The 25,223-nt window shown below is 42.1% G+C and overlaps 1 protein-coding gene across 1 annotated transcript in view; it reads right to left on the bottom strand.

The window, feature by feature from the left end:
- LOC121907573 (titin-like) overlaps positions 1-25,223 on the bottom strand; it is a 214,293-nt gene that overhangs the window by 150,614 nt on the left and 38,456 nt on the right. Inside the window, 36 exon segments of the mRNA XM_042427209.1 lie at positions 307-585; positions 729-1,010; positions 1,102-1,380; positions 1,499-1,786; positions 1,891-2,169; positions 2,257-2,538; positions 2,628-2,906; positions 3,464-3,745; positions 3,992-4,270; positions 4,354-4,641; positions 4,756-5,034; positions 5,128-5,406; positions 5,505-5,780; positions 5,899-6,180; positions 6,269-6,547; positions 7,015-7,293; positions 7,425-7,703; positions 8,068-8,346; positions 8,952-9,233; positions 9,337-9,615; positions 9,735-10,022; positions 10,110-10,388; positions 10,475-10,756; positions 10,845-11,123; positions 11,209-11,490; positions 11,718-12,284; positions 12,568-12,846; positions 13,414-17,112; positions 17,738-17,788; positions 18,231-18,734; positions 19,023-19,541; positions 21,663-21,851; positions 21,988-22,107; positions 23,339-23,623; positions 24,400-24,631; positions 24,986-25,154. Of these exon segments, the coding sequence (XP_042283143.1) occupies positions 307-585; positions 729-1,010; positions 1,102-1,380; positions 1,499-1,786; positions 1,891-2,169; positions 2,257-2,538; positions 2,628-2,906; positions 3,464-3,745; positions 3,992-4,270; positions 4,354-4,641; positions 4,756-5,034; positions 5,128-5,406; positions 5,505-5,780; positions 5,899-6,180; positions 6,269-6,547; positions 7,015-7,293; positions 7,425-7,703; positions 8,068-8,346; positions 8,952-9,233; positions 9,337-9,615; positions 9,735-10,022; positions 10,110-10,388; positions 10,475-10,756; positions 10,845-11,123; positions 11,209-11,490; positions 11,718-12,284; positions 12,568-12,846; positions 13,414-17,112; positions 17,738-17,788; positions 18,231-18,734; positions 19,023-19,541; positions 21,663-21,851; positions 21,988-22,107; positions 23,339-23,623; positions 24,400-24,631; positions 24,986-25,154 (13,634 nt within the window).

The raw sequence follows: 25,223 nt of genomic DNA on the forward strand, positions 1-25,223 counted from the left end.
CTCTATGTTAAAGCCAATTTTACTATTATTGCTGAAATGTTACTTTATTAAAAAAAATGAGAGAGCTACTACAAAAGAGCTAAATTAGTATTTTGCCAAGAGTTGCATATTTTGCAGAAGGACCTCTGAGGGAGAAGATCCAATAATGTTACATTTATAACACGTCTACAGACTGTTGGAAACTGCTTTGGGAAAGATAAAGGCCTTCCACTGTCAATGAACAAATCAGTTGAACAAAATGTATCTTTATAACCCGATGCAAAATTCATTAACATAGCGAAAATAAGTATGGAAATCGAGCATCACCTTTCACCGTCACATTACAGTTGGCGGAGGCTGAACCGACCCGGTTTTCTGCCTTGCAGATGTATTCGCCGTGATCGAACTTGGTCGTTTTGATCAATTTCAAAGTGGCGACACCATTTGCAAAGTCCATTGAGCAAGTATTGGACTTGCGCAGCTTTCCATCAGCTTTAAACCAAGTTACGGTGATGTCAGGAGTTCCCGTAATATGGCATTGCAGGGTAACCGCATCGCCCATAGTTACCTCCACTGGCTCCATCTTTTCAACAAAGTATGGTCGTTCTAAAGTGAAAGATGATGATGAGGATTTAGTGTAACTACAGACGTTGACTTGTGGATGTGCAAATGGGAGAAGGAATTGATGGTAATGAATTATTACAAATGAAACTACATAACTAAGCACAATAAATTGCACATTTTAATACCTAGAATTGACACTTGCGCGTTGCAAATGTCATTTCCGACTCCGTTGTCAACTTCACAAGAGTATCTACCGGCTGCTTCCATCCTGTCAGAGTTAAGAACCTCCAGAATGCAAGAAGTGTCTGTGGTGGTCACATTGTACTGATATGAAGCCCAGATGAGTTTACCGTCCTTCTTCCAGGTCACATTTATCCTGGGAGTTCCAGCGAATGTGACCTCAAGCCTCAGAGGCTTGCCCTTTTCAGAAGAAATGTCCTTCAGCTTCTTCACAAAGTGGACTGGTTCTGAGAGAGGTAATTCCATGATCAGTTACATGACACTCGCTTTTGGAAGTGCACAGATGGTTAAAAAAGATAAGTGATCATGCTAACAAACCTTTAACAAACAGGTAAACTGGGCAGTTTTCCTTCCCTGCTTCATTAATGATCTGGCAGGTGTACTCTCCAGCATGGGATTTTTCTACTCTGTGAAGCACCAAAGTGGTGACATCATCCTTCAGGGTGATCTCGCAGCCTCTTCCATGCTGCATTTCCTTGGCTCCCCTGAACCATTTGACTTTCAGGGGGGCACTGCCTTTCACTTTAGCCGAGAAAGACACGTTTTTGCCGGGCAACGTTTCCCTCATCTCAGGTGTTTCCACAAAAGATGGAGGTTCTGGTTTCAAATAAAAAAGATGGGTTGTCAGATAATCTAACTTTCTGAAATTGGCCTGATCCTGTGCTAAAGAAAACTCTTCTTTTCTGTTTGTGACTTTATTCGCACATCTACTGACCTGTCACATTCATTGAAGCACTCGTCTCACTGGCTCCTGCAGCATTTACAGCTTTGCATGTGTATTTGCCGGAATCTGACATCTTGATTGTTGGAAGTCTCAGTTTGCAGTTATTATCAGAGCAGCTAATATCATAGTTTGGGCCCTTCTTGATCTCCTGTCCATTGTGGAACCAGGAAATTGTTAAAGGAGCAGAGCCAGAGACCCTACACTCCATCTCACCTGGTTTTGCCACAACAAGGTGAGTGTTTCTCAGCTTCCTTACGAAACTCGGTGGAATCAACTTATCTATTGTCAAAAAAACAACAAGTTATAAAGTATTTCTGAGCTAAATGATAATTAAAGGGATAAAAGATAATAAGAAAGCTTGCATGTACGCATTGACCACCAACCTGAGACAGAGAGCTTGGTTTTACAAGAGGCTGCCCCTACATGGTTTGTAACCTCTAGCTTGTATTCTCCTGCGTCTGATTTATCAGCGGACCGAATCTTCAGGGTGGCAACCTTCTTTGAGAAGGACATCTGATACTTGGCGCCAGCAGAGAGATCTTTGTTATCCTTGAACCACTTAGTTTTTAGCTCTGGTGAGCCAGATACTGTGACTTCAAGAGTTGCAGTCTCTCCTGACTTCACGTTCAAAGTCTCGGGGCTATCCACAATGGCCGCGGGTTCTAGAAATTTGGGAAGAAGATATTAAGCTGAACGAATCCTTACACTGTCACTAGCTGTAATGTAATAAAGTCTGGAGTTGTACAAACCTAGAACCGTCACTTGGGAGACACACTCCACAACTCCAGAGTCATTCCTCAGCTGGCAGGTGTATGTACCAGCTGTGGTCGAGTCAGCCTTGGGCACTACAAGGGTGACCACACTGTTCTCAAATGTGATCTTTCTATTGTCACCGTCTCTGAGAATGTGATCTTTGTCCTGAACCCAGGACACAGTCAAAGGCTCAGAGCCTTTCACTGTGGCTGTCAATGTCAGCTGTTGACCGACTCTCACAGACTGGTCGACCAGTTTCTTGACAAACACCGGTTGCTCTGAATAGTGATGGAAAGATTAGAGGTTAGGGGAGGTAATCACAATAGGGCTAATCTTTGATGAAATGACCACTGATTCTGTGACTAACCTTTTAGGCTAATGGTAGTGCGGCAGGATTCACTTCCTACATTGTTTGAAACCCTGCACTCATAAAGACCAGCATCGTCATGCTCCAGTTTCATTATGTGAAGTGAGGCAGAACTGCCCTCACTGACCATCTTATATTTCCTGCTCTCCTTAAGTGGCCTTTTGTCTTTGTACCAGTTAATCTGGAAAGGTGGAGAGCCATACAGCTCACAGTGCAGGCTGGCATCTTTCCCATAAATGGCCTCCACTGGGTTTGGAGTTTTAATAAAGGATGGGGACTCTGGAAAATATATCAAGATAAATCAACAGAAGTAACAGTCTCAGACAAGCAAGTCTTCACTGCAAGCAGTTCAGTTGGATAGTTCCAAGGGATGGAAATTCTTGTTGAAGGTCATGCTCATGTTCAGTCCATGCCAGAGGAATCCATCCAGATGTTGTCAGAAAAAACTAAGAGCATTAGTGAGAGAATGGAAACACTTGCTTACATTCATGCTCTGATAGGGGGTAGGTCATATCATATCGAGACCAGAGGGATTAACATGGAAAAGGGAAGTCAGGGGTACACTGGAAGTCATTCCATCAAAAATAGGGAAAACCATTTCTCTAAAAAAGAGGTACCACTCGGACTCATGCTATTCGATACTGATGTTTCAGACTGAAACAGACAGCACTGCTGTTGGATTCCATGCTGAAGTTTTTAGATAAAAAGGTCAAACTCAAGACATAATGTCGAAACGGGGATTTTACATTCCTTCTTTTTCATGCTACTGGAGTTCAGAGGGGAATAAAATCCACAAAACAACAACTCGTAGCCAAGATATATGTTCGATAGCTGACCTTGAACCGTGAGAATGGTGCTGCAGCTTATACTGCCAGCATCATTATGAGCCTCACAGGTGTAGACTCCGTTATCCTCAAACCTTGTGCTGCGCAGCTGCAGGTATGCAGTCGAGTCAACAAACATTGTTTTATAGTTTCCTCCATCGGTTATCTTTTGGTCATTTTTGTACCAGCAAATATTCAGTGAATGTGAGCTGGTGGCCTTGCATTCAAGACGGTGTCCTTCACACTGCTTCACAAAGGTATTTGGAGGCAGTTTCAGGACAAACTGAGGAGGTTCTGCAAAGTCAAAAAAAGATCAAGTTACTATCATCGGCATAAAGTAACACCTGAGCATGAATTTCACAAATGGAGTATGCGGACAGGTGACTTTTGAAGACAACGTAGATATATCTGAAAAGAAAGGAGATGGTAAGGTGGAAAAAAATGAAAATGAAGAAAGAGGAGCTGTGAAAATGGAGAAAAAAGATGGAATTAATTGAGTGGTGATGATGGTGGTAGTGGACAAAAAAAGAACAGTCCAACCTTTCACCAACAGCTCCGCTGTACTTTTCACTGCGCCTGCTTCATTGCTAACTTGGCAAGAATAAATCCCACTTTGCAGAGTCCCGACTGAGTGAAGCTCTACAGAGGAGGAATATTCCTCAAGTCTAATCATACACAATGGCCCAGTGATTAGTTCGATGTCATCCTTGAACCATTTCACTGTAAATGGAGGTGTTCCTTCAAAGACACTTCTGAAGAGTACAGTAGACTTTGGAACAACAGCCTGAGACTCAGGTTCAGCTACAAATGTTGGTGGCACTAAAACCCACACAGAAAAAAATATTACAATACATAAATAATAAGTTGAAGCTGAAGCAACACAATGTTGTTTGAATGCTAACCTTTAGCTGTAAGAACTCCACAGCATACACTGCTGCCTGCTTTGTTGGTAACTTTACAGGAATACTCTCCGGTATCAGTACTCTCAATCAGTTGTAACTCAAGCGAGACAGTGTTGTCAATGTGCAGGAATTTATATTTGGAGCTTTTGGTGAGCTTTTGTTTCCCTTTGCTCCATTCAACTGATATTGGAAGAGAACCAGCCACTTTGCACTCCATTGTAACCACTGAACCCATAATTGCTTGTATGTTCGTTAATTTCCTCATGAATGTTGGAGGAATGACCTCTTCTGTTTAAAACATTATCAAAAGATCATTAGAGACAGAGATAAATAAATGCAATTCCACAACTTACAAATGTGCCAAAATATGTTCTAAGAAGAGTTGTAGAGTATCTTACGAACCTAAAACAACCAGCATGACTTTACAACTACAGGTTCCAACAGAGTTTGTGGCTTTGAACAGGTACTCTCCGCTGTCTTCCAGCTGAGAGGACTGAATGTTCAGACTACTGAGGTTGTTCTCGTAGCAGACATGATATTTTCTACTTGACTGGAGCTCTCTGCCATCTTTGCTCCATCTTATAATGATCTCGGGAGTTCCAGCTACTCTGCACTCAAGACTAACTGGATCTCCATGAGTCACTTTGACTACCTCTGGCTTCTCTTGGATCATAGGTGGTTCTACAACGGCAAAAAAAAAAGGTGAGTGGACTTGTTGTCACCATTATAGCAAGCTATAAAGTTAAGCAGAAGAATCGTGCATGAAGCAGATACCTTGCACTATGAGGGTGGCAAAGCATTTGTCTTGCCCAGCTTCATTTACCACCTGGCAGGTGTATTTCCCACTGTGACTTGCCTCACAGGCAGGAATCCTGAGAGTTGCCACTGTGTTCTCAAATGTTCTCTCAATCTTTGGATCCTCTGAGATCCAGTTCTCATCTTTTTGCCATTGTACAGAAAGAGGGGGAGAACCTTCCACTCTGCAGGAAAAGACTGCAACATCTCCCCAAATAGTGGACACATTTTCTATCTTCTTAATAAATGTCGGAGGGACTAATACAAAGAAAAGACATCATAGTAAAACCAGACAGTGTCCAGGGGTGTATGCCTAATGAATATCAGTGTAATGTACAAGCATCAGGAAAACCAACCTTTCATTGATAAGGCTGCTGAGCCAGAGCAGCTTCCAACCTCATTGGCAACCACACACTGATAAATACCGACATCCTGCACTTCACAGTCCTGGATTTTCAAGCTGACATTTTCACTATCAACGATAAAATACTTTTGGCTGGATTTGATTGGCTTTTTATCTTTGAACCATGTGACCTTAAATGGAGCACTTCCTGCCACTTTGCAAGCAAACACTGCTGCAGAACCTTTAACAATTTCATGAGACGTCAGTTCGTCAACAAACGAAGGAGGCTCTGAAATAACAAAGCAAGTCATATCAATCAATCAATTAAAATAACCTTGATTTGTGTTAGTGATGTAATATCTCATCTGATATACTGACAAAATGTAAACTTGTAAAGAAAAACCAACCTTTAACTTCCAGCTCAACAGTGCAACTCTCTGTGCCTGCTTCGTTGCTGGCTTCACAGAAGTATTTCCCGCTGTCATTTTCACAAACTTGACATATATCTAAGGTGGCGACAGAATTGAAAAACAACATCTTGTGTTTGACACTTTGGTGAATCTCAGATCCATCTCTGAACCAACGCACAGAGATCTCTGGAGTACCAGCAACCTTGCACTTGAACACATGACTGTCTCCTACTTTCACTAACGACACTCCTTCAGGTTTCTCAATAAAAAAGGGTGGCTCTGAAAAAAAATGCACACAGAAGTTACTAAAGTATAGTGATGACTACAAGGTGAGTAAAACTGATAAAGGTGAGGTACCAATATTAACCTTTTACAAAGAGTGTTGCCTGGCATGAAGTGGAGCCGACATCATTCTGTATTTCACAGATGTAAACTCCAGAATCGAAGACTTTGGCAAAGAAGAGCTCCAGTGAGCTTGAGGTGTTGTCTTTGATCACAGAGCAGTCGGCACCAGATAAAATCTCTTTCTTGTTTTTAAACCATTGGATGGTCAGCGGTGGCGTGCCAGAGACACGAACGTTAAACTTAACCTTTGAGCCAGGCAAAATATTCATGGATTCAGGCTTTTCAAGAATGCATGGTGGTTCTGTTGGTGGACAAAATCCAACATTTCTATCATATCATAGTCACAACATTTACAATGTGATTATGCATTAAACTGCAACAGTTCTAACCTTTAACAAACAAGATCCCAGAGCACTGGACAGATCCTGCTTTGTTTTTAGCCATGCAGGTATAGTTGCCGCTGTCTTTACTGTCAAGACGAGTGATTTCCAGGAAAGCAACATTTTCAAACAATGAGCATTTATATTTCTCATCAGTCTGGATCTCTTTGTCATCTTTGTACCACTGTATCACCATTGGCAGGGATCCCGACACATGACACTCAAGATCAGCAAAAGATCCTTTGACACCTTCTGTCTCCTTCAGTTCTCTTGTGAAACTTGGTTTAATTATCTGATCTATTAGTGCAGAAACAGCATTAAGTTGGTTGTAGCAGTAAAACTGAAAAGAAGATCTCATGAAAGATAAAAACGTTCCGGTTAAACTGACCTAACACAGTAACTGCTGTCTCACAAGAACTGCACCCAGATTCGTTTGAAACCTCAAAGGTGTATTCACCACTATCTCTTTTCTCCGTTTTAATAATCCTGAGCACAGAGCTGGTGTCTGTGCTCTGTACTTTGTATCTCTGGCCTGAGGTCAGCTCCTCTCCTGCCTTCATCCATCTGGATTTGAGCGGCTTGGTGCCTGTGAATCTGCATTCCAGCCTGGCCGGGTCGCCCTGGGTGACACTGATGGACTTTGCATGTTCTAAAATACTTGCTGGCTCTGGGATAAGGAAATGATCAAAACCTGGATTAGCTGCTAACACTTAGTGTTAATGTGACAGATGAAGCATCAAGCTTGACACAAAAGCAACAGCTGTTAAGACAAAGAAGAGCCACAAACATCCTACAAACCTGTCACTATGAGCACAGCAGCACATCTCTGAGTCCCAGCTTTATTCTGTGCCTGACAGAAATATTTCCCACTGTGTGATAACTGAGCATTTTTCAAATTCAACACAGCACATTTTGTTTCAAAGGACATCTTAATGTGCTCATTTTCAGTGAGCTCATGATCATCCTTGATCCAGGAGAAAGTCATGGGAAGTGATCCAGACAACACACACTTCATAGAGACCTCAGAGCCCACCATGCAGGACATATTCTCTAGTCTCTGAACAAATATTGGTGGTTCTAATGAGAGAAGACCACAGATCAGACCGCAGGCTGAAGGATTTACACACACACACACACACACACACATCCACATTGCAAATCTATATCTCCCTAATCTGATCTTCTATTGCTGTCTAAATAAGAAACCATGTGCAGCAACCCCAACTGCAAATTACAATAATATGCAACTGTTAAGTTCTAGGAAAATGTTTTGGAGAAAATGTCATGGTGCCCATATTACAAGAATGTAAATATCTGTGCATTGTTCACTGCCAGAATTTCTCAGAAAATTCCAGAAACATAATTGCTAACATTTGCATTCAATGTAACATGCAGGGAAATAACCTTGGATGACAAAATATGACACTGTCCTTTGACCAACCTTTCAGTGAAATCTGGCAAGAACAAGATGTTTCCCCGACATCATTTGCAACGGTGCACTGGTATGCCCCATCATCTCCGCTCTCACAGTTTGAGATGTGAAGAGTGACTGTGTCATTCTCGACACAGATCAAATGCCTTTTGTCGTTTCTGATCAGCTTGTCATTGTGGAAGCAACTTATTTCAAATGGACCAGAGCCTGAAACAGTTCCTTCTAAGATAATGTTGGATCCCTTTACGAGCTCAGCTGATTCAAAAGGCCTCAGAAACATTGGAGGCTCTATAAGAGAGAGATAATAGGTGTTATATTTAAAGACAATAGAGGACTGCTGGGCTCATGAGGCCAGTCTGGTCCACACAGTCCAGTAAGATGTTCAGAGTCTACACTTCAGAAAAACTTAACTCTCATTGGTTATTTCCAATGTCACTACTTTGGGAAGCAAAATCTAGAGCAGCAACAGAAACATGGGCATTCTTGGGGCCATAATTGATTGAGATATGCTTGCTGAACGAAGAAGAAAAAAGTAGCAATGTATGTATCACTCTATGGCTTATTTTTTAAGCAACTTCATGCAATTTTTTTTTTTTTTTGACTGTGTCAAACCATAACAAATGTAACACCAAAAGCATTAGTTAGTGATGGATGGTTTCTTTTTTAAAAATCTATATCTAGGACCTCTCTATGTTTTGTCCTTATTTGAAATGCCCACTTCTGTCTCTATATTTGCTAAATTTGAGACATTGAGACAGCCCTCTAAACGCACCAATAGGAGCCACACCCTGCATGGCAACTTAAAACATGTGAAAGAACTGTGTGGACCAGACTTTATGCCAACAGTCAGTTTGTCTAACAGAGACGAGATGAACTATCAAGACTGAACCAACCTTTCACTGTAACTGAGCTGCTGCACTGGTCTCTGCCGGCCTCGCTGGACGCCACACAGACATAATCTCCACTGTCCTCTACAGAACAGTTCTCTACCTCCAGAGTCGCTATTGAACTGTCGAAAGACATTGTGTGTCTGTGGTCTGAACTTATTTCTTCTCCATTTTTAAACCATGTGATGCTAATAACGGGGGTGCCGTGCACTTTGCAGGACAACTTCAGAGGCTGTCCAGATTTCAGCAGCTGTGAAGGCTCGAGCTTCATTGTAAATGTTGGGGATTCTGTAAATTAACAGTGACAATCACAGTAAAGACAAGAGTTTAAGTAAAGAAAAAACAGTTTGTTTTTTTCTTCACCTTTTTAAAAGAAAGAATGAAACAGCACCTTTTACAAAGAGGACGGCAGTGCAATCCACCTTCCCAGCATCATTGGACACTTGGCATGTGTATTTAGCTGAGTCACTGGGTTTCACAGAGTGAAGCTCCAAGGAGCTTGAAGAGGCATCTTTCTTTATGAAACATTTTCCCCCAGTGAACATTTCTTTCTCTTCTTTGAACCATTTAACAACCAGAGGAGCCGATCCTGTAAAGGCTGATTTTAAGACAACATTTGATCCTGGTGGAGTGTCGTGTGATTCAGGTTTCACTGTGAAGACTGGAGGCTCTGGAGTTATTTGGGAAGAAAAACAGCAAATATATACAAAGCCTATCAATAACATCTAATCATTAGTAATGTCTGCCGATTTCCTGTTTAATCTGGCAAAGAAATTCAACTCTCCCAACCTTTGACGGACAAAGTACCACAGGTCTCTTTTTCCCCGGCATTATTAGAAGCCCGGCATGTATAAACTCCACCATCACTTTGCTCCAGGCCGGTTATCATCACAGAGGCTTTGCTCTCACTGAATTCGAGCTTATATTTGCCATCACTGTGGAGTTCTTTATCATCTTTGTACCAAGAAACAACCATTGGCTGAGATCCAGCAACTCTGCATTCCAAGGTAACATTACTACCAATATTTCCGTTCACTTTCTTTAGAGTTTTGCTGAAAGATGGTGGAACTGCACGATCTGTGTAGGGAAATATATCAGACATGTAACTCATCATGGCCCGAATCTGTAAGTCGGCATAATGATGTATTTTTGGTTACAACTAACCGATAACAGTGACTGAGCAGGTGCACTGGTCTTTTCCGACTTTATTGGACACCTCCATCTTGTACTCTGAGGTGTCTCCTTTATCTGCTGCCAGAATCTTTAAGATAGCAGTGTTGTCCTTCACTGTCATTTTATATTTTCGGCCACTGCTGATCTCCTTGCTGTCTTGAAACCATTTCACTTTGAGGTCTGGGCTTCCAGAAATCGTGCACTCCAATGTGGCAGAATCCCCTGCTGTCACACTGATGGACGCTGCTTTCTCTAAGATCCTAGCAGGTTCTAAGATACAACATGAATTTTAGACTTTAAAAACATCTACATTTGAACATTAAAAATATTTCTTAGAAGTAGGAATGTCCTCTAACCTTGAATTGTTAAGACAGCCTCGCATTTCTGCTGTCCTGCCTCATTTTCTGCCAGGCAAGTATATTTGCCACTATGCTTTATCTCAACAGATGAGAAGGAAATACTTGCAATGTTGTTCTCAAATGTTATTTTGACATTTGGATCATCATCTCTTAGCAATTCAGAGTCTTTCATCCATTTGACAGTGATTGGAGCTGAGCCTTTTATCATTCCCTGTATTTTCACTGTGCTTCCCATCACGGCGGTAGCACTCTCAATCCTCTTTGAGAACATAGGTGGTTCTGCAATAACAGTATCAGCAATAATAAGTGAAGATGACAGTAGTCATAACAAAATGATTCTTAATTATCATGTTTATAAATCACTAACCTTTCTGTTTAGCTACAGACTTTGAGGTTACTGACCCAACCTCATTTGATACCACACATTCGTATTCACCAACATCAGCACTCTCAAAAGACTGGATCTCCAGAGAGGTCAGTGATCCCTGCGACACAACTCGGTATTTCTTATCTGTGGACAGGCGTTTCTTATTCTTTTTCCAGGCTACCTTGAATGGGGCAGACCCTGCAATCTCATATTCCAATACAGCTACAGATCCTCTCAATGCCTCTAAGGAGGGTAACTCCTTTCTGAAAGATGGTGGTTCTAAAGGGGAACATACAGTTCAGTTAGACAAGTTCCTATTCTGACTGTAAATGTCTAAATTTGATTCTGTAGTCAAACTGCCCACCTTTTACTGTTACTTTAGTACTGCAGCTTTCACACCCAGACTCATTCAGAACCTCACAAGTGTAGTTTCCACTGTCACTCAATGTGACGTCCTGTATCTCAAGAGTGGCAAGACCATCCTTCAGACTGATACCATATCTGCCACCAGCAGACAGATCGCGGTTATTAAAGAACCAGGTGGTATGAAGTTCAGGAGATCCTTTGATGGTGCATTGCAGGCGTACAGTGCTGCCTTGCTTCCAAACTGTGGTGGCTTCCAGCCTCTTTACAAAGACTGGCGGCTCTGGAAGGGTGTGCGGTTAAAAAGATCCAAGTCGAAGTCAAAGAAGTCATTTAGAATAACAACCCAGCATTATAAAGGAAGAGGTTTAAGAAAAGGTCAGCTGAAGCTGCACACATATCATCTAAACTGGACTCCATTCAATAAAATTATGTTAATGTTCAGTACTGCAGATTTGCAACAGTATTAAATGCCGCAGTATGCATGAATATTAACTAGATAAGTCTTACCTTGTACCTTCACCGAGGTGGAGCAAGTTGCACTCCCAGCTTCATTTGTCACCGTACACACATAATTTCCACAATCTTTCAGGGTGGTCTTTAGGACAGCAAGAGTAACTGTCTTATCCTCAAACGACAGTTTACAGTCCGGAGACTGGTGGACCCTTCTACCATCTCTGGTCCAGGTGACAGTAACTCCAGTGTCCTCATCCACCTGACACTCCAGGTGTAGAGGAGCTCCGACCACAGCAGCAACCGGACCCAGGGGCTTTACAAAGTTGGGCTTATCAATAACACACAGTTCCATGCTGCACTCAGCCGTCCCAACATTATTGGATACTTTGCACATGTAAAGCCCCCGGTCAGCTGGCTCAAGTTTGGTTATCTCAAGAGTGTGCTTATTCTTTTCACAAGAGGTTTGGTATTGTGTCGCCACTTTGGGTATGGCTTGGTTGTCTTTGAGCCAGACAACATTCAGAGGAGCAGATCCTGTTATTTCACACTGTATCACAGCCCTCTTTCCAACATATACAGTTTGAGGGTCAGGTTTAGTTTTAAAGGCAGGAGGGAATTGTTCTATAAGAATTAAGAAAAAGAGAAACACATTAGTGGTAATATGTTATACCCTGTTACTTTTTAAACCTGCCAATAAGACAAAAATAAACCAGCAGGCCCAGAAAGCTTTAAAAGAATTCACAATTAAGCCAACAAAACACAATCACTGCTGTCTATCAAGACCAGCAAAGAACCTTGTAGAAAAAAGAAATCAATTACAGTTCTAGATTAAAGTCTACATTCAACACCAATAACAACTCCAAGATCAACCAGCAAACAAGAAGGAAACATGAAATGCTCTTACCTGTCACGCTGAGAGAGGCCGAGCATGTATCACTGCCATGCTGATTGGATGCCTTGCAGGTGTATTCACCACTGTCGCCTTTGTTTGGGCTCAGAAGCTCCAGAGAGGAAGTGCTGATGTGACTGACAATCCTGTAATTATCACCCTCTTTGATGGGATGTCCATCTTTGAGCCAGCTGAAGGTCACATTCGGGGCTTCCTCAATTTCACATTCAAATATTGCAGTGCTACCAATGTTGATCTCCACTGGGACAATTTTGTGCCTGAACACAGGTTTCACTGTGTTTGGAAGAGAGAGAAAGATAAAAGGACAAAGTAAATAAACAACAATGTGTGAAATGAAAACCAAGAGGAATGTTTCTACTGGAGGTGGTGATGTAGTGAACCTTGGATGGAAAGTGACAAACACAAAGTTATCCTGTTGTGACTGTGGAGGAAGAAGATGGTATTAGACTGCAATAGGGAGAGAAAGCATGCAAAAGAAGAATGGACCAGGAATAAGAACTGATGAATGTTTAAAGATGTGGATTCAAAGGTGATTCCTTGAAAGGACAGAGGAATGGATTCAGGGGTGATGTGTTTGTGGAGGAATGGATGAGCTTGAAGGAAAAGTGAGGATGTCGCTGATGTCTGGTGAAAACCTCCAAACTTTAGAAATTACCAAAAAGAAACCTTGTATTTTCAGTTTTGTCTTTTTAAAGGCCTTTAATAGCCATTAAACTCATAAACTGTGACTGTTCAAAGTTCATGTAAAGTTTGGTTGAGGTTTGCAGACAGCAGGACTTGAAATTCACAAATGCATGAGGTTAGTTGATGATGATTTCAAAGAATTGTCCATCATCAAACCTCTTGAGACCACTTTGAGCCTTGTAGATGTTGTAGTCTTGCCGGCTTCATTCTCAGCCTCACAGACATACTCTCCTTGATGCTTCTCCTTGACAACTTTGTCGATAACTAGTGTGTATGTGTCATGATCTTTAGAACACTTGAACTCTTTGCCAGATTTCACCAATTGTCCATTGAAAAACCAGTTGATTCTGGTTGCATACTTTATGGTGGTAGTAAATACAGCCTTGTTGTTTTCCTCAGTACAAATGTCTTCCAGAGAGTCAATGACAACAGGATAATCTATCAGACTGTCTGAGGACTCACTGATCATAATCGCCTCTGAAAGATACTCCTCCCTGGTTTCTCTGTGGACAAAAATGTCCACATGTTGTTCAACAGGAATCTGGCCCTCAGGCACTGTGGTGGTCACTTCAGCAGCAGCGGCATGCCTCTCTGACCTCCCTGTCTTCCTAATCACCTGTTTAGACTCATGAACCTCTGACTGAGTTTGAACCGTTGCACTTTGGAATGAAGCACCAGCTTCTGTCTTGATGACTGCAGATTGAGATTCAGCTGCATGAAACCTAACTGCACTCTCTGCCACCATCACTGTGTCCACCACAGATGACAACACCTCTTTGGATGGTGCTGAGCTAATCAGCGTTCTCTGAGGCTTGTCAATCTGCATGGTGCCTGGTTGCTCTGATGTAAGACTTTGCTGCTCCTGGAAAACCATAGCATGCAGAGCTACCTGGAGTTCAGACCTCAGGTCAGCTGTCTGGGGGTATTCACCCTCAAAAGACAGTGTGATCTCCATGGGGGCACCGGGTGTTGTGATCAGGTATGTATATGTGGTCTGTTTGGGCTCTCTCTGAACCCTCACTTCCTGTACCTCTACCACATCTAACCTTCCTACAACGTCAGCCAGTAACACTGGCTGGTCACGTGCCACAGCAGACTGAAGAGCATCTCTGAGCTGACGCCGTATATTCAAACTTGATGGTTTGGGGATCTGAATGACAAAGTTGAGTTCTTTTGGTAGGGTCTGAATCTCCAGAGACTCATGGACAAACAGGATTTCTTTTGGCTGGTTCATGATGCTGACAGTTGAGCCCTCAGATTTATGTATCTCACTTGACTGCTCTCCAATAATGACCCGTTTTTCTTCTAACAACACTGACTGTCGGACTGACTGTCCCTCCTGGATTTGGACTGCAAAGTCCTGCTCAGCAGCTTTTAAGAGAGTACAGCTTTCATTAGCAACTGCCTTCTCTTCTATAAAAACAGGCTTCTTTGGGATTTTGGGCTCAATTTTCATCTCAGGCTTGAATTTCTCATCACTTTCAATGGCGGTGGTGTGACCCTCCTCCAGAGTCTGAGAGTCTGTGACATTCAGTGAATGCATGATATTCCAGTAATCCTCTTTCTGCACAAGGGCTCGCTGCTGCTTGGTGTCTGTGATGAAAGGTGTCTCCTTTGGCAGCTGCAGAGGCTGGGAGGAGATCGTGAGGATGTTTGAAGGCCTGGGCTCAATTCGAAGCTGAGACTGAACCCCGGTCTCTGACAGTTTCAGATCTTTGGAAGAATCAGCTATGATCTCCCTTCTCTCTTCTGAGGTGGCTGCATGCCTCTTAACCTTTTCCTGTTTCTGCGTTGACACCTGTTGGTCAGGTTTAGTGATGGAGAGTATGCCTTCCTTTGGTAAAACTGAGAAAGAATGAATGGACTGGAGGTACTTTACGGGTGGTAGCTCTTTCTTTGGCTGAATGGACTCTGCATCAATCTTTGCTGAGAACTCTGACGTTCCCTCACAAACCACTGTCCTCTGCTCTTCTTGAGTCACTGAATGCAACAAAGCAGGACTCTTCCTCGAATCTGCCTGCTCTGTCGAGGGCTTTTCACTGCTGAACCTACTCTCAGAGTGTAAAACGTCCTGATCGCTGATAACCTGCAGATTCAGGAGTCTTTCTCCCTCTCGCTGAGGCTGCAGAGACACATAAGATGCTATACCTGCCACCTGTCCGGCCTGTTCACCCTGGAGCTCATATTTCTCTTCAGTGGTTATAGCCAACTTATAGTCCATGTCTTTGCATGGAGTGAGACTCTCCTTTGATGGTCTGTGTATTTCAAAAGTCTGCTCTTTGGATAAAACCACTCTCGTTTCACTCACTGGTGCTACAACAGGCTTAGGTTGCTCTTTCTCTGTCAAGGGTTTGGTAGCTGCCGCTAAAGTTGGCAGAGGCTCAGAGTGTCTTTCTGTGATTGGTAGTTGCCCAGTAGACTGGGCCGAGTATAAAATCTTAATCCCCTCCGTGACCCTGAAACTCTTCTCTTCCCCTGGTCTGTGTGTGACGCCTGAAGTTTCGTCAAGGATGGGTAGAGTGGACACTACTTGGTGACCACTAACAAGCTGCCTGGGTTCAGTGAAGGTCTTCACATGCTCTGGAGTCTGGTCCGTCAAGGCCTCGGCTCTCACTGTGGAGAGTGGCAGGACCTCCTCAGATGTGGCCGACATGAGTTTAGATGGCTGCTCCTTGGCTAACTCGAGTTCAACTACCTCGGGGCTGATAATGCGTTCAGAATGCTGCTCAGTCATCTTTTGACTCTCCTGGACTGAAGATAAGAAAGTCGCCATGTGAAGTTCTTTCATAGGGACAGCTGAAACCTGAGGTGGATGGGTAGGAGCCAAAGAAACCCTCTCCTGTATCTCATGAGCCTGCAGCACTGCCGCCTGGTGGGTTAGCTGCTCTCGATGAAGGGAGGCAGCAGAGATATCTACCTCTCTGAGGGTTCCTACCTCCTCGCTGGGGATAATCTGCCTGTCTTCAGTACTGATGGTATAAATCATCTGATCAGACCGACTTCTTTCCTGGTATAATCTGGATTCTGTTGTTTGTTCGGTCATGGATATTTTCAAACCTTTGGTTTTCTTAACTAACTCTTCCTTAATTTTCTCCGTGAACACCAGCAGCTCAGCGGTACAAGTGGCTTCCCCAAACTGGTTGGAGGCCTTACAGGTGTAAACACCGCCGTCCTCCTGTTTTACACTCTTAATATGAATAAAGCCTGATCCATCTGGTTTTTTCACAACAATACAGAACCCGCTGGGCTGAATGTGGAAGCTGCCTTTGAGCCACTGAACCTCAGGGAGAGGATCTCCGGTCACAATGTACCTGAAGAAAGCCTGACCTCCCTCAGACAGCTGAACAGACTCTATAGTTTTAGTGAACTCTGGAGGTTTGCCAGTTGGCACAAAGGTCCTCCTGTCTACTTTGTCCCCCCTTTCTGGTTCCTTCACCTGAATATGCAGATAAGAAGTGCAAGTTGACTGGCCAAACCTATTGCTGACAGTGCAGGTGTACTCTCCTTCGAACTCCCTTTCAACTTTGTTGATAACCAGGCTGTACTCATCTTGCTCATGAATAAAAGAATACACAGATGAACTCGTTATACTCTGCCCATCGTGGAACCACTGAACAGTGGGCTTAGGGAAACCGGACACTTTGACGGTAAACACAGCAGTTTCTCCAACAGTCACAGCTGCTGGAGAAAGTTCACTGAGGAAAACTGGCTTTTCTTTTTTCTTTTCCAAAGAGCTGGAGTATTGTTTGGACTCTGGCTTGAGTTCAAGTGTTCTGGTTTTGTCTGGTAACTTTAGGCCAGTGTAGTACGACTCCTGGGTTTCCTCTTCCACTGTGATTGTTGAGCTAGAGAAGGCTGAGTGGAACAATGAGAGTTTAAAGTAAAGTGAGAAACACAAACAGCTGCACTAAAAACAGAATTTATGCGTCTACAGTTAAGAATTTGACTGCAAGGACGATACTGTTTTGCATTTTTTAGCCTGTTTGTTACAAACGAAGTATAATACATTTTCCAAAACACTTTCAAAATAAAAATAAAGATCACATTTGACACCAAAGACTGAAATAACATTGGGGTTACCCAATGTCATCATATGACTACACGGTTATGATGTGATCAGAAATTCTATACTTTGGTCACATGATGACACTTTAACCAACATGCTCTGGAAAAAGCTAGTCAGTGGACCTTGACAAAAAAACAAAACAAAACAAAAACAGTGAGTGAAACAGTTTGCAGTAGTGCAAAGAATACACAGTTTAAATCATCCAAAAATGCACAGTACAAAAAATTACATTCTACAAAATTTCACATGAATTTCTTACCAGAGCAGCGTGAAGACAGTCAAAATGAAAAAATAGATTCTTCATTAAGACAATTTTGTGAGTTCCAAAAGATAAATAAGACCAATAAGTTGTATAAATAATCAATAAATTCTGTGTCTTGGACAATGACATTCGTGACATAAGATAATATTTACCTTTCATTTCCTCATGGACCTGAGTCACAGATTCCTTTTCTGCTGCAGTTGCTGTAAAGACACAAACATTAACAAGTTAAAAACACTTCCAAAACGGCACATAGAGTCTCATATGGTGCAAGACTGTTAGAATCAGTGACAGGTCGTGCATCCATATCATACGCTTGTTTTTTTTTGTTTTTTTTCCTTTTAACTGATATTCTTGCATGCTTCCTTTTGGTCTTTTAGTGTGCAGCACCTCTGGCTTTTGGAAAATGCTCAGTGATATGAGTGTCCCTCTCTCTTTTATCTCTTTGATGTTTTAGTCATTAAGACAGGACACAAAGGTCAGCGACCTCTCCTAAACACAGTGGTTAAACCCTGTTGAAGAAGTGGTGTCGCCATGTGAAGAAGTGTGCCTCTGCTGGCTGTGTGGGTGGAAAGCAGTGTGGATGAGTGGTGGGCCAATCAAACCCCGAGCGAGCAGAAGGACCAAAAGCATGCAGATGCCAACCTTTCATCACTGTGCTGCACTCAGCATCGTCAGCTGAGGTGACATTTTTGCAAGTGTAAGAGCCCCCTTGTCTGGGTCCCACATTGTTAACATTCATATAGCACAGGGGGCCGTCATGTTTCAGAGAGTAAGACACTGAATCCTCAACATTCAACCGGTTGTAAAGCCAAATGACAAACGGAGTGGGAACCCCCTTCATAACGCAATACAGGGAGCCGCTGTCTCTGTTTCTGATCATCAGCTCAGGGGGGAGTTTGATCAGGAACTCGGGGCAGCTGGAGAGGAGATGACTTCGCTTATCATGAGGCATGACGTCGGGGAAATACAGGTGGCTGATAAGGCTGTGAGGTCTCTTGGAAGATGGAGGTGAGGGTCCCGGCTTCTCCACTGCCTCTTGCTTGTCTTGTTCAGGGGGATCTCTAGCGGTCTCCCTGTCTGCCTGAGACACTTTACGTACAGAATCGGTAGGGATGGGGGTTTCTGCTTTGAGATTTGCTTCTTTAGCTAGGTGAGAATAAAGTTAGGGAGAGTCATTAGGGGTCAGAGCGTATAAGACTATGACTCTAAGTTTTAAACACTACAGGGGTTAGTAGGATGAATGGATGAGGTTAGTGGGGCGAAGCGGGAAGGGGAGAAATTAGACTACAAAGCAAGAGATTTGTTATTCTATTACATTCTAACAGGTTACAGTCTAAGAGGGAATATTAAATAATGAGAGGAGGGGATGAAGCAGGCGGAGTAGGTGGGATGGACCAGATGGAGAGACAGTGATAAAAAAGAAAGATAAACCACCTTCAACAGTGAGCTGGGCAGAGGAGCTGCTCTGGCCATGTTGGTTGGTGGCGGTGCAGCAATACATGCCCTGGTCCGCCACACCAACACCTTGGATGACCAGGGACAACAAACCCCCACTCTGAGAGCTCTTCACTCGCTCTGTGTCTGCCAGGCTCTGGCCGTTATGATCCCATACCACACCGGTGAAGGGCTGCCCGTCAAATGAGCAGCTGAACTCGGCCATCTCGCCACTTTTCACCCGGACATCGCTCATTTCCATCAGCAGTTTGGGGCTGGCTGAGAGTTTGATCTGAATGCTGCTCTCAGAACTCGTCTCCTTCGAGCTTACACTCTCCATCTGAAACTCAACCATCCTCCAAGACACAGAGGAGCTCTCAGAGACAGTCTCAGTAAACTCAACACTGCGGGCTGTCTGTCCGACTGACAGAGAACGGAAACTCTCAGTCTGAGCCTCCAGTCTCTGATTTAGTTTAGTCTCAGCCCCAGTGCTTGACACAATAGCTAAGGCTTTTTCATCTGGGCAATAAGAAAGAGTAGAAGAATTAGGTCAACACATCATTCTGGTGACTTCTTCAGGTTACTTGTGTCACAGCTTGTTTGCCAAGAGTGCAGTTGGAGTGGGGCGTTGATCATGATCAGTGAGGGAGTGGACAGTGGCTGGTTTCCGTTGTCAATCATGCAAGCTTGACTGGAGCCAAAAATGATAAAAACATCTATGGATTATGTCCGTGCTTGAGTTTGAGGAACCTGGAAAGCTAGATTTCCAAAGCTCAGCTCTGTTTTGAACCATGCTGCATTCCTCTCAAATAAAGATTCATGTCTCAGAATAAAGACATCCCTACTGTTAAGAGCTATTCATGGAGGAAGAGAAGACATCATGCATCACAAAACAAAAATGTGTAAAATGATCACCTGTGTTTACAGTGAGGATGTCAGAAAACAGAAACAATCCAGGGCCATGAGCTGCTTTACAAATATAGTACATATTTGTCCTGAAGCTCACAGAAACAGTCAACAGACAGTTTAACTGAGTGTCACATAATCAGAAGTGAAATATAAAAGCTTAGTTTCTAAAAGGTGAACAGGCTAGTTGTTATGAAACAGGAGCTGGTTGCACAAAGAGAGTTTCGACTGGTGAAAACAGTCTGAGGAGACAGAGGTACAAAAATAAAGAAAAAATTATTAAAGCGTAAAACTCAAATGCTAAAAAAGGCTAAAACATGAATTTCAATGGTTTGCACATAATTAGCACTATGTGTAAGCCAGTATAATTACTAACAATGTGGCGCAGAGAGCATTATTTCAGAAAATGTTCTTGTTTGCTGTCTTCTGAGTCAGATGAGGAAAACACATTTCATTGTTTTGTCTTTAAATGGAGCTAACAGGGTAAACACACCCTGGATGTGTAGATTAGGTAATGTTAGCATTATTAGCATCCCAAATCTGTGAATTGGAGGTTTAATATTTGCTCACTAACTAACATTAGCTGCCATTCTTTATAAAAGCATAGGTACCATACTTGGCAGTGTCAACAGGACCACATGAAGGTTTTGGTTGCTATTGTAGCTGAAAATGTCTCAATTTGGCTTTTTTCACTTTTGACAGAGCTAAGCTAGTAGTTCCTCCTGATTCCTTTCTCTGTGCTAAGCTAAGCTATAGTCATCCTCAACTGATCTGAGTGTTTGCTGTTTAGCTAACATGTCAGATATGTAACGTTAGCTCTAGCTCACAGACTTTAGCTCATTAGCAACCAATGTCTGTGGCTCACAGTCTCACCATGACCTCACAGTTTTTTGTGATTATTTTGGCTAAAATGACAAAACTTGCAGTGAATTTTCCCACTTTCCTCACTTCTGATGGAGCTAGACTAGCAGTTTCCCCCTACTTCAAGTCTTTGTGCTAAACTAGGCTAAACCTATCGCTGTACTGGAAGCACATAGATGAAACTTTCCATATTTCCATATTCTATCAGGCAAGATCTAATAGGGTTTTTGTAATTATTGTGGCTCTTTATTCTCTGTAATGGACACTGACATCCATCTGAAACATCTGACTCTGGAGAAGATAGAGAAGAAGAAGATTTCACAAAATGTCACCTGCTAAAATCTTTGTACAACCAGCAGCAGGTGATTTCTGGCACACAAGCCTGAAACCTCGGCACCTCCCTCTGCTCAACCCATGCAGCCTTCTATTGGCTCAATGAACGTTGTTGTTTTTTGTGCCAATAGATGCTTCATTTTATATTTGAGAAGGTGAATTTGAGGCATGCTTCTGAAGTTTTAGCCCTGAAGGAGAGGAGGAGACAGTTTGTGCTGTTTGTGTTGTTATGAACAGGAATGCTCTGGGTGATCAGTATTAGCCATTAGCATTTTAATCAACTCCTTAAACTTTGCTGGTTAGTTCTTGATACCAAAGGCATTTATTAACATACAGTAAGCCCACAGTGAGAACAGCAGTTGGTTTCTGAATTTAAAAAAGACTTTTAGACGATTTTTGATCCGTCTGTTTTTAGATCCGAGTGTAAGCCAGTATGTCAGATCCAGGTTTTAAGCTGGAAATCAGAGCCTTTCTGGTGAAGCACATGCAGTGACAGGGTCATCTGAACATCATCCACACTTATACATCCAAATAACTCACCATCGATACTCAGGGTCGCAGCACATGTGACCATTCCCGCCGAATTTGTGGCAAGACATGAAAACTCTCCTTCGTGGTTGCGGAGAACTCTGGTAATCTCCAAACGGCAGGTTTCACCATAATGAGACATCTTGAAGATGTCTGACTCCCTGAGCTCTTTCTCATTCAAGAACCAAGAAATCTGCAGATCTGGAAACACAGTGTTCACTAACAGTCAGGATCATCTGAACACATTTACTGCAAATATCCAAAGTACTGGACACTAAAACATGACAGCAAGTCTTTTCAAACCAACAACCAGAATTAGGTGAGCAGTGGTCACTACCTTCCCCAGAGACGGTGCACTGGAGTTGGGCAGGGTGTCCCTCTGTTACCAGGACGTTCTGCAGGGGAGTGATGATGACCGGAGCAGAGACCCGAGCCACAGTTTCAACCACTTCAGGAACTGGAAAACAGATAAATATGTAGTCAATGATAATCAATCAAGTTATTCATGAATTTTAAATACAAAACATTGTTTGGTTCCAGCTTCTCAAACATTATGACTTCCTGCTGTTCTATTTTTCACATCATTGTAAAGCGAAAATGTGTGATTTGAAGTTGTTAATTTGGGCTCTGATAACCTATTATGGACTTTTCTTTTTATGACAAATAAAGAGCAAATAATGAATCAGTTGAACCTGAAAATAATGAAGCTGTAATGTAGTAACTGAACATTTTTGTTAACCAAAATCAGACTTTTTTGACATCAGTTTTATCATATAAACAATGAGCTGTAGAGATTTATAATTTCTGTGAATAAAGCACGTAAAATTTGCAGTAACTAAAAATGGAGCTAAAAAACTAAGAAAACAGCAACTGCTCTCTGTTTTTGAAATCTGTGAACTACTGTCAAAGCTAGCTAGGGAGATTATTGCAGCTAGTATGAGCTAAAGCTAAATCCAATCATATTTTTTCCAGCAGTAGATGCAATCTGTAATTGAAAAATATCAATCTTGGACATTCAGTTTATTAAATAACTCAATAAGGCTCAAGCTAAATACAGTCATGATGAGCTAAACTTCTAAAGCTAACAGTTATTTTAGCCGAGTAGCAATAGCTGCCGTCTCTGCTGAGATGTGAGATCTGAGTTGTGTTGGAACATTAAAGGTAGCTTTAAATCACAAATTTAAATGTATTAAATTGTATATTAATTTATATCAACATTAACAGTGAATATACAGACAGACACAAACCAAAGAAACAGATATACTTTTAATAATAATAATAATAATCAAAAGGTATTAAATAAATTATTTCAAATGTACAATAAAGCAGAATGAACACACGTTGTTTGTCGTGTTTTCCATCACATCCTGATTCCAACGACGTGGTTTTTTTTAAGTATTATGTTTTATGGTAATGATATTTGGAGTAAAAGTCATTTTTTCTGAGATTCATTGTATGTAGAATACATTGGTTTACTGATAAATAATGATGTGTTACTGTTAATGATGTGTCCATAATTTGGATATTGACTGCCTGCTGAGATAAATAATCATAACTTGTAAGTCAGCTCTACCTGCTTTGAAATATATTCTGCAAACAAAATGACATTCCCACTGAAAGCCTAATCGGAAAAAACAAAACAGTTTCCAACCTCTCGATGCCTTGTGGCGATAAACTTCTATACGTACCTTCCACAGTGAGAGGGGCGGAGCTCGTCACCTCTCCGTAATCATTGTGTGCCTTGCAGCTGTAGGTGGCGGCGTCCTCCGGGAAGACTTCGAGCAGCAGCAGCGTGTACTCTTCTTCGTCGTGGAGGATCTTGCATTTGTAGCCGGAGGCCAGAGCCTGGGAGTCCTTGTACCAGGTCATATGAGGCTGAGGGATGCCGGTCGCCTGCACCGTGAAGCGAATCGATTTACCCGATGTCACCGTCTGGGGCTCCATGGGCCGGATGATCTTAGGAGGCTCGGGGACTGAAGACAGAGACAAAAGAAATGAAGGTATGTTAACTTAAATTTAAATTTTATCCATGGACGATGAGGAACCACGCTGTTACCAACTGATACTTCAACAAGTAAAACTCTACAATAATTATAAAATCTCCCTTTTTGTGTTACTGTGTTTTGAAGTAATACATTTTTAGCGGTTAGATATTAAAAACGCAAAATAGAAGACACAAGGATAAAGCACTTTTGGCTTTAGCACAAACAGACCTTCTGAAGTTTCCACTTGGAAAGCTGTAACATAAAAACAGGAATTTCTCAGAATTCCTGTTTTACAGTTTCAGTTTCTCAGTGTCCTCATAACATCCATGAAAGAAAGTCTGAGACCATTTTCCTAACAAATACTGGAATTGAACATCAATCAAAGATAAGGCAGTAAGAAGAGTTCTTTGACGTAAAAATATGGTATGACGTCTCTTTGAATGAAGTTATTCTAAGTAGGATTAATGAATTAATGATACAGAAATGTACAAAGCCAATTTCATCAGATGTTATTTGTTTTTTTTTTTTGTTTTTGTTTTTTTGAAGATGTCCTTTGCATGTAGGTACACATCTTAAAACTTCAGTAATTTTCTCAATGGCTGTTTATCCCTTTAAGAGTTAAATACTGTGATACTTATTTGCACAGAACATCATAAATAAGAACCAATAAACTCCTAACACAAGGCAAGAAAATCTAGATATCTAGAGAAGCAAGATTAGTGGTGGACTGATTTGTTTATGTGATGGCAGCTCACAGCTCTTACGTTTGACATGAAGGTTCATGGTGCTCCTGTTTTTGCCGGCTAAGAAGGTGTACTCCCCAGCATCACTCCTGTAGGTCTCAGAGATGGTGAGGCGGTGGAGCTTCTTGATGGAGATGTAGCTGAACCTGTCCTCCACCTCGAACTGGATCTCCACTTCGTTTCTCATCCAGCGGCCCTCCACGTCATCCTCGTTCACCTCGAACTCAAAGGTCGCTCTGTGTTTCTCAACAACCTACAAAAACAGATGATCGATGACGTTGAATCCCAGTATTTAAATACCTGCTTTCAGCAGAAGATCAGATGATTGGCTGTGTGTTTTTTCCAACTTACCAAATAAACTAATGAATATTAAAATTTGAATAAACATAATTGTTAGAGTTAATAATCTGTAGCTCTGTGGTTAAGATTTCCTTTATGGTGATAAATCCTGAGAACCTTTGGAAGATCATGACATATTTATTTTAAATTACGACTGCTTCAACAACCATAATGATGGCTGCAGACTGAGATAATGAAGGCAAAACAGTTCATTACAGGCAGACTACCAACACCATATAGAACATGAATAAGTACATAAATAACTCACAGTTATGTCCCTGCTCTCAGGTTCTGAGATTTTGATGTCCCGTCCTTCGACTGCCAGGCTGCCCTTGGACATACTGGCCCCAGCCACGGCGGTGTATTCTCCGGCGTCAGACAGGCGGACGGATGGCAAAACCAGTTGGTGCACAAACTTATCTGAGCTCATTTTATATCTGCAGGCAACACAGACGGTCACATAGAAAGTTGATTTAAAAGAATTTCCTCATTTGTTTGTTTTCAGT

Source organism: Thunnus maccoyii, chromosome 11, assembly GCF_910596095.1.
Source record: "Thunnus maccoyii chromosome 11, fThuMac1.1, whole genome shotgun sequence".
Lineage (NCBI taxonomy): Eukaryota > Metazoa > Chordata > Actinopteri > Scombriformes > Scombridae > Thunnus > Thunnus maccoyii.